Genomic DNA, 9,739 nt, shown 5'->3' on the forward strand with positions numbered 1-9,739 from the left:
ATGTCAGTTTAAAAATGACTTTGATTTGTGACAAAATTGCGGTATTAGTAACCATTTTTGCGCCAAAGTATAAAAGGCGCAATTAGTAAATTCCCAACCACTGCAAAAAAATGCTGGCAACAGTTGAAATCCAGTCAGAACATGAAAACGACATAATGACAAAGGCGAAATGCAAAGTCGCAAATCGCAATGTCTCAGAGGAAATGCGACAAAAGTACACAAGAAAAGACGTGTATATCCAATAATAAATACCCCCCATTATGTTTTAACTAACACGTTCTATGACCTGGTGAAATTAAAGTGAATCATTCTGATTGATTAAAATGAAATCCTGACACTATATAGTACCTCTCATATCATAACTCTGATTTGATTGGTACAAATAGTAAATAGCACATAATCATTTTTGTATTGTGGCAAACACATTATAGGGACATAGAAAGGATTTAGAGGATGGCTCTCAGTTACATACAGCAGACATTTAAAGAGTATCTATCACCAAACTAAACTTTTAATATATTGTTCCTTATGTTATTATAAGACACTTTGCTATTTTCTTGCTGTTAAAATTCTCAACCTTTATATGTTTTTAATGTGATTGAAAAAACGGCCACTAGGTGGCTCTGTTCTGTTCCCTGCGCAAGTCAAACGGTTATTTTGGTCTCCTCTCGGCCTGGCAGGAGACCAATCTCAGGAAGTGCATGCGGGGCATGGTGAGGCACAGCTCTCGCAGCCTTCAGTGACGTTGTGCCTGCTTGTGAACTCCTAATTTCTCCTGCCGGGAGCTCACACAATGTGAGCAAGAGGAAAGGTATGATACACAGCTTTTTAAAGCTTGGAAAAAAATTTTAAGGGCAGGAGGCGTGTTAGGAGTAGTTATGGAATATAATCTGAGTTATTTTTTTTAAATATGGTTTGATCACAGGTACTCTTTAAACTGTAACAGTGTTAATTCTATTCTTCTTTTTGTCTTTTTCTTACAGATATGGCTTGCTGATTGGCTGTTGAAGCACAACACAAACAGACCTGGAGTTCACAATGAAACCATTTAAGACTTAACTTAAAATAACAGCTACAAATAATTTATAAGTGTAAAATGATTTTCTTCTTACTTGTTCATTATTTCATTATCAACAATCAAAATTTATAGTAAAAAGTGAAAATGTGACAGTTCATTTATTTATTGTATTTTTGTAACAACACATGCCGCAATGTTTTATACAAAATGTATCTATCCTTTGTCACCGACTGACATATAGTGAAAAAGCTTGTTGGCAGATTTTGCTATATTCATAAGTGGAACATCTACCCCTAGGTAGGTAGAGTGAGTTTATAGAAAATGAGTCTATGGGCAATAATCAGAGTACAGTAGGATGCCCCACTTGCCATAGATAGCTTTTCTTATAAACATGCATGCATCTAGTATCCTGATAACACTACCATATATTCCCACAAATACTTCCATATAATATTTAAAGTGAACCTGTCAGGTAATTTATACTGCTCTATCTGAAAGCAGGTTATCCTGACAAAACTACTAGGAAAGACAATGAGAGTCCGGTTTACCTCACCCACACACATTAATTGATGTCATTGCATGCACACTCACTGATATAAAGGAACCTGTTAATCATTGCGCCTTCATTATTCGTGACATACTTTCTACATGGTGCTGAAAACTTTTTTTTTTTTTAGAAGTTTTGGTCCACACGGACATGATGGTATCATGCAGTTGCTGCAGATTTGCCGACTGCATAACCATTATGCAATTCTCCTGTTCCACCACATTCCAAATGTGCTCTATTGGATTGAGATCTAGTAAATGTGGATGTCACTGGAGTCCATTGAACTCATTGTCATGTTCAAGAAACCAGTTTGAGATGACGTGAGCTTTTTCACATTGTGCTGAAACAATCGCACTTGGCGAGGCCATGCATGCTATTCAGTGAGGAGTTACAGGAAATCAGCTGCTGAAGTGGGGTATTTAGTTTTCTCCACAGCATTCTGGCAGAGCTCTTGATTTGCATTTTCGTATTTGTCTTGATTTTAGCCTTATCCTGTTTTTCTTTGTTTTGTCTACACTTTTTGCTGTTTTAGTTTTTTACACTGTAAAAACACTGCTTGTTTCCTGACCTTTTCTGTTTTGCTTGAGTTTTGTACTTCACCTTTGTATAGGTCTAACCCATTGCTTTTCTTGCATTGCCACTTGCCTTGTGTGTTTGTACTTCTCCTTTATCTTGTTGGAACCTAAACCTGTATTATGACTCCAGGTACTTTTATTCTGACCTGTATCCTGTACCTGTTGGTCAGTACTCTGTAAACCTACTGTTATATATTCTTTTGTCCGTTTGTCAGTACTCTGTATACCTGTTGTTTTATCTTCCTGGTTCCCTGTTTGTCAGTACAAAGGGTTAACCCTTTGTGTCCTGTTTCACTGCCTTTCACTGTATAGTTTGTGGTTCCCTGCACTTTAGTCCAGAGCAGGGACTGTTGCCCAGGTAAGAGTCCGGTATCTAGGGCCGATTGTTAAGTAGGCAGGGGCAGTGGTCTGGGTGAGAGCAGGGCCTCACTATTCCTTGCCTGACATGACAGGTGCATAATCCCCATCAGAAGATGGGTACACTGTGGTCATAAAGGGATGAACATCAGTCCCATCAGTGACATTGATGGGCCTGAAGATATGCCGCTATGAGTGAAATGGCTGCTGTCACCTGCCCAGTGAAGTGCTCATTGCCTCTTCGCTCCCTCTGCCCGTACTGTTCCTTGATATTTTGTGAGATATGAAATAAAGTGACTACTAGCAAATCCTGGATGGTGAGTACTGCGTTCTTCTGTTCATTATAGTTGCATGGACTGTATTCTGTGCGTGCAGCACCACTAGAGGATCTAATAAATAGTGGCCAGTCGCATTTTGGAACTCTGTTAAGTTATATATAAGTGTGAACAGTGGCCAGGTGTTTCTTCTCCTCTTTGATGATTTCATGGTCTGCAACAATATTCATGCAGGTTTTGGGATTGAAACGATACTCAATTGTTACTAAGGGCTCAAAGTGTGCCAAGAAAATATCCCTCACACCATTACACCACCACTACCAGCTTAAACTGTTGATACAAAGCAAAATGGATGCATGCTTTTATGTTGTTTATGCCAAATTCTGACCCTGCCATCTGAATGTTGCTGTTGGAATCAAGATACATCAGACCAAGCAACATTTTTTCCGTCTGCTATTGTCCAATTTTGGTGAGCCTATATGAATTAGAGCATTGGTTTCCTGCTCTTAGCCAACAGGAGTGGCAATGAGTGTGGTCTTCTGCTACTGTAGCCCATCTACTTCAATGTTGGACATGTTATGCATTCCTGAGATGGTATTCTGCATACGTATTTTTTTTCTTTTGCATTGCTTTAAAGATTTATGTACAGGTTACATATGCAAGATGCGTTTCGGCATCCAGCCTTTGTCAGTTGTATATTGTAACTTCCTTTATCTAATCAAGGCATCAGCTGAATAAACAATGAGGCTTACACTGGGAGCACAGCCTAATCTCTGCTCGGCCCAAATTATAACGTCACTTGTCATTAGGATCTGTACCAGAGCAGAGAAGGTAGCAGAGAGCTGGCTGTTGCCATGCGAGGGACAGAAGGGCAGTATGTTTTTTTTATTTTAGCACAAAGGGGACAGGGATGGGGGGCATACCTGGATAATGGGGGATCTACCTGCCTACTAAGTGCTACGCCGAGCGCTCCGGGTCCCTGCTCCTCCCCGGAGCGCTCGCGGCGTTCCTCTCTCTGCAGCGCTCCGGTCAGACCCGCTGACCGGGAGCGCTGCACTGACATTGCCGGCGGGGATGCGATTCGCATAGCGGGACGCGCCCGCCCGCGAATCGCATCCCAAGTCACTCACCTGTCCCGGTCCCCGGCTGTCACGTCCTGGAGCGCGCGCGCCAGCTCTCTAAGATTTAAAGGGCCAGTGCACCAATGATTGGTGCCTGGCCCAATCAGTCTGATTAGCTTCCACCTGTGCACCTGTCTATATAACCTCACTTCCCCTTCCCTTCCTTGTCGGATCTTGTTGCCATTGTGCCTAGTGAAAGCGTTTACAGTGTTTGCCTTACCAGTGTTCTTGACCTCTTGCTATCTCCATTGACTACGAACCTTGCCGCCTGTCCCGACCTTCTGCTACGTCTGACCTTGCCTCTGTCTAGTCCTTCTGTCCCGCGCCTTCTCAGCAGTCAGCGAGGTTGAGCCATTGCCGGTGGATACGACCTGGTTGCTACCGCCGCAGCAAGTCCATCCCACTTTGCGGCGGGCTCTGGTGAATACCAGTAGCAACCTAGAACCGGTCCACCGACACGGTCCACGCCAATCCCTCGCTGACACAGAGGATCCACATCCAGCCTGCCGAATCCTAACAGTAGATCCGGCCATGGATCCTGCTGAGGTGCCGCTGCCAAGTCTCGCTGACCTATCCACGGTGGTCGCCCAGCAATCCCGACAGATCGCCCAAAAAGGTCACCAGCTGTCGCAGTTGACCGCCATGCTACAGCAACTTCAGTCACAGCTACAGCAGCAACCATCTCCTCCGCCGGCTCCTGCACCTCCTCCGCAGCGAGTGGCCGCTCCTAACCTCCACTTGTCCCTGCCGGACAAATATGATGGGGACTCTAGACTCTGCCGTGGTTTCCTGTCTCAATGTTCCCTACATTTGGAGATGTTGTCGGACCAATTTCCTACAGAACGGTCGAAGGTGGCTTTCGTGGTTAGTCTCCTGTCTGGGAAGGCCCTGTCATGGGCCACACTGCTCTGGGACCACAATGATCCTGTCACTGCCACTGTACAGTCCTTCGCTGAGGTTCGTAGTGTCTTCGAGGAATCAGCTCGAGCTTCTTCTGCCGAAACTGCCTTGCTGAACCTGGTCCAGGGAAATTCTTCTGTAGGCGAATACGCCATCCCATATAGTACCCTCGCCTCTGAATTATCTTGGAACAACGAGGCCCTCTGCGCGACCTTTAAAAAAGGCCTATCCAGTAACATCAAGGATGTGCTGGCCGCACGAGAAATTCCTGCCAACCTGCATGAACTTATCCATTTGGCCACCCGCATTGACATGCGTTTTTCTGAAAGACACCAGGAGCTCAGTCAGGAAAAAGACCTTGATCTCTGGGCACCTCTCTCCCAATATCCTTTGCAAACTACCCCTGTGCCTCCCGCCGAGGAGGCTATGCAAGTGGATCGGTCTCTCCTGACCCATGAAGAGAGGACTCGCCGCAGGGATAAAAATTTATGTCTGTACTGCACTAGCACCGAACATTTCCTAGTGGATTGCCCTATTCCTCCTCCACGTCTGGGAAACGCACGCACGCACCCAGCTCACGTGGGTGTGGCGTCTCTTGGTATGAAGTCTGCTTCTCCACGTCTCACTGTGCCCGTGCGGATTTCTCCTTCTGCCAACTCTTCCTTCTCAGCTATGGCCTTCTTGGACTCTGGTTCTGCGGGAAATTTCATTTTGGCCTCTTTTGTTAAGTTCAACATCCCTGTGACCCGTCTCGTCAAGCTGCTCTACATTTCCTCGGTCAACGGAGTAAAATTGGACTGCACTGTGCATTACCGCACAGAACCCCTGCTCATGAGCATTGGACTGCATCACGAAAAAATTGAATTTTTTGTTTTGCCCAACTGCACCTCTGAAGTCATCCTCGGTCTGCCATGGCTCCAACGCCACTCTCCTACCCTTGACTGGACCACCGGGGAGATCAAGAGCTGGGGTGCTTCTTGCCACAAAAAATGCCTCACGTCTGCTCCCAGTCCAGTCAGTCAAACCTCAGTGTCTCCTCCTCATAGCCCCCGTCCTGGTAACACTCTGCCCCGTGCCAAGCTTCACCCTCTGCCCCCCTCCCCATTCCCACTCCTTCTGGACTGCCTGCCTTTGATGAGTTTACCCAGGACTTCTCTGTCTTCCAGAAGGAAACTCTAGAATCGCTCCCAATGTCCTCGTCCCATGTGAAGCGACAACCGGACAAAAAGAGGGGGAGACCTAAGTGGGGGTGGGGGGTACTGTTACGCCGAGCGCTCCGGGTCCCTGCTCCTCCCCGGAGCGCTCGCGGCGTTCCTCTCTCTGCAGCGCCCCAGTCAGACCCGCTGACCGGTTGCGCTGCACTGACATTGCCGGCGGGGATGCGATTCGCATAGCGGGACGCGCCCGCTCGCGAATCGCATCCCAAGTCACTCACCTGTCCCGGTCCCCGGCTGTCACGTCCTGGCTCTCTAAGATTTAAAGGGCCAGTGCACCAATGATTGGTGCCTGGCCCAAACAGTCTGATTAGCTTCCACCTGTGCACCTGTCTATATAACCTCACTTCCCCTTCCCTTCCTTGCCGGATCTTGTTGCCATTGTGCCTAGTGAAAGCGTTTACAGTGTTTGCCTTACCAGTGTTCCTGACCTCTTGCTATCTCCATTGACTACGAACCTTGCCGCCTGCCCCGACCTTCTGCTACGTCTGACCTTGCCTCTGTCTAGTCCTTCTGTCCCGCGCCTTCTCAGCAGTCAGCGAGGTTGAGCCGTTGCCGGTGGATACGACCTGGTTGCTACCGCCGCAGCAAGACCATCCCGCTTTGCGGGGGGCTCTGGTGAATACCAGTAGCAACCTAGAACCGGTCCACCAACACGGTACACGCCAATCCCTCGCTGACACAGAGGATCCACATCCAGCCTGCCAAATCCTAACACTAAGGAGACTACCTTCCTAAAGAGGGGGAGCGGGCGCATACTTGGCTCATGGGGGAAACTACCTGCCTGCTGGGGGAACATATCTGGCTAAGGCTGCATACACACTACAGTCGGAGTGTACGACTGCTGGACACTGTTTGACACCGGTCGGCTCATTAAAGTGAATGGAGTTCGGCGCCAATCCGGCTTGGGTACGGGAGTGCACGGTTTTCCCCTCCCCCAGCCAGATCCGGCAGCCGTACGCTCCGATCGTACTGTGAATGCAGCCTAATGGGGAAATAACCCACCTACATGGCTAGTAGGGAAACTACTTGTCTACTGGGGGGGTATATACCTGGATAGTGGGGGAGCAACCTGCCTAATTGGGAACATAACTATCCAATGGGGACTTATCTATCTACTAGATGTACCTGCTTAATGGGGACATACTTGTCTACTGGGGGGATTTACTTGCCTAATGGCTAGCACACTTGCTTACTGGGAGAACTACCTGCTTAATGGTGGAACATACCTACCTTCTGGAGGAACAACCTACTTAAGAATATACTAGCCTAGTTGGCCAACTGTCCACCTATTAGGGGATGTACCTACAAAATAGGGACCTTCTCACCTACTTGGAAAAAATACTACTAGGGAGACATACCAAACTAATGGGAAACTACCTGCTGTGGGAGCATACCTTTTTAATGGGGGCCCTACTTACCTAACCAGGGCTGTGCAGAGCACCAAATGAGGCATTATTACAGTTTGGAAGACTATAGACAAGTTTGTTTAGAGGTGGGAAGAGAGCTGGAAAAGTGTAGAGCTGATCAGATTCTGAAAATACAAATAATAGCTGAAAGAAATCATGATAGTCTAGGACTGTTGGAAAAGAAAATGAAAGTGAACAACTCCAGTAAGAGATGTGACCTGTCAGTCACTGGATATAACTTTAATCACATTTATGGTCTGCAGAGTCTGTGTGCAGCTGGGATATATCACTATATGATCACTGTGTGGAGGGGGATGTTGGTCTTTAAAGGGAACCAATCAGCAGATTTTAGCATGTATAATGCTTGGCAATACATTATATACGCTAAAGTCATTATGCTCACCATCTCCGGGGGATGTTTGTGCCCCCAGGGATGGTGAAGATATTAAGTTATAAAGTCCCCAGGCCCCGCCCCGACGGCTTGAATTATGGCATGCGTCACTGCTCTGCTCCATCTGCTTAGGGAGCAGAGCGATGATGCGAGGCGTCATTCAAGCCGTCAGGGCCACGAACGGAGCTGGTAAGTGGAAGTCCCTGCCCACTTGCCGGGCGGCCCGGGGGGACTTTATAACTTAATATCTTCACCTTCCCTGGGGGCAGAAACATCCTTGGAGATGGTGAGGATAATGATTTTAGCAAATATAACACATTGTCAAGCGTAATATATGCTAAAATCTGCTGATTGGTTCCCTTTAAGGTGTTTTATTCATTATGGCAGTATTTTTCAATCCCTATATGATGGTAATATATACTCCTGGTTTACCAGTATTTGTGCCTTGAATAGTGGTACTATAGGTCATTTTTGTCTATGTATTATGCTTTGTATTCAATAACAGTATGGTGGTAATATTTAGTCACTGTGGTGGTAATTTGTGGTCATGTTGTTAGTGGTAGTGTTATATCTCCCTTGTATAGTGGTAATATTAGTCTCAGTATTCAGGATTTGGTCAGTAACAGCATGATGGTAAAATGTATGGTGATAATATTTCTCTTTGTATGCTGGTATTATTGGTAATAAAACCCAAAATATAAAAAGTTACTTTTAGAAATAAAGTAGATCTTTATTGTTACAGAAAAAAAGATATATCTATTAAAAAGGAGGGTACATACAGACAAACAATGGGTTACAAAAGTGACCTCCTAGAAACAGCACTCTGGCAATATATATATATATATATATATATATATACACACACACACACACACACATATATATTACAGGGTGGGCCATTTATATTAGGGATCGACCGATATCGTTTTTTTAGGGCCGATGCCGATAATCGGTGGAGGTTAGGGCCGATAACTTATGCCGATATCCCGGTATAAGTTATCAGCTATTTATCCCCCCGCGACACCGCTGCAGATCATTGATTTAAAGCAGGCGCTTTAAATCAATGCACTGCAGTGGCTTTTGCGGTGACATAGGCCGCCGCCGCCACCACCACCCGCTTCTCTCCCCCTACCTGTCAGGGTGGTCCGGGCCATCCTTCCTTCCTGTAGTGTCCTGCGGCATTCCGGGTGGAGGGTGAACCGGTCCGGGCTGTCCTTCTTCTCCGGGGGTCATCTTCTCCACTCCGGGCAGGCTCCTGCCTAGTAACGCAGCATAGACGCCGCTGCCCAGTGACGGCCGTGCGCAGCGACGCACCTGACGTCACGGCGTAGCGGGGTCTATGCAGCGTACTAGGCCAGAGCCTGCCTGGAGTGGAGAAGAGGACCCCCGGAGAAGGACAGCCCGGACCGGTTCACCCTCCACCCGAAATGCCGCCGGACACTACAGGAAGGATGGATGGCCGGACCACCCCCATTACGGGTAAGTTTTCTTTTGACTCGGAGGGTGGGGGAGGGGCCCGACCGGTATAGCGGTATGGGCAAAAATCCATACGGGTATACCGCCCTGCACTACGGTGGGGGGTGCGACGCGGTGCGGTGGGGGTGGGGGGGACCGGTCGCGGTGTGGTAGGGGCGGTGTGGGGGGCGGGGCATTATCAGCTTATCGGCAAGATAATTGCCGATACCGATAATGCCCAAAATCGTGATTATCGGCCGATAATATCGTCCATACCGATAATCGGCGATCCCTAATTTATATGGGTACACCTTAATAAAATGGGAATGGTTGGTGATATTTACTTCCTGTTTGTGGCACATTAGTATATGTGAGGGGGGAAACTTTTCAAGATGGTGGTGACCATGGCGGCCATTTTGAAGTTGGCCATTTTGAATCCAACTTTTGTTTTTTCAATAGGAAGAGGGTCATGTGACA

The 9,739-nt window shown here is 47.1% G+C and overlaps 1 protein-coding gene across 1 annotated transcript in view; it reads left to right on the plus strand.

Annotated features, from left to right (window-relative positions):
- The window catches only part of NME5 (NME/NM23 family member 5), a 76,787-nt gene extending 75,614 nt beyond the window's left edge, over nt 1–1,173 (plus strand). The window contains exon 6 of the mRNA XM_056516568.1: nt 984–1,173. Coding sequence (XP_056372543.1) covers nt 984–1,052 — 69 coding nt within the window. The 3' untranslated portion in view covers nt 1,053–1,173. The remainder of the gene's footprint in view (nt 1–983) is intronic.
- Nucleotides 1,174–9,739: the final 8,566 nt, after the last annotated feature.

The sequence above is a fragment of the Hyla sarda genome, chromosome 4, assembly GCF_029499605.1.
Source record: "Hyla sarda isolate aHylSar1 chromosome 4, aHylSar1.hap1, whole genome shotgun sequence".
Lineage (NCBI taxonomy): Eukaryota > Metazoa > Chordata > Amphibia > Anura > Hylidae > Hyla > Hyla sarda.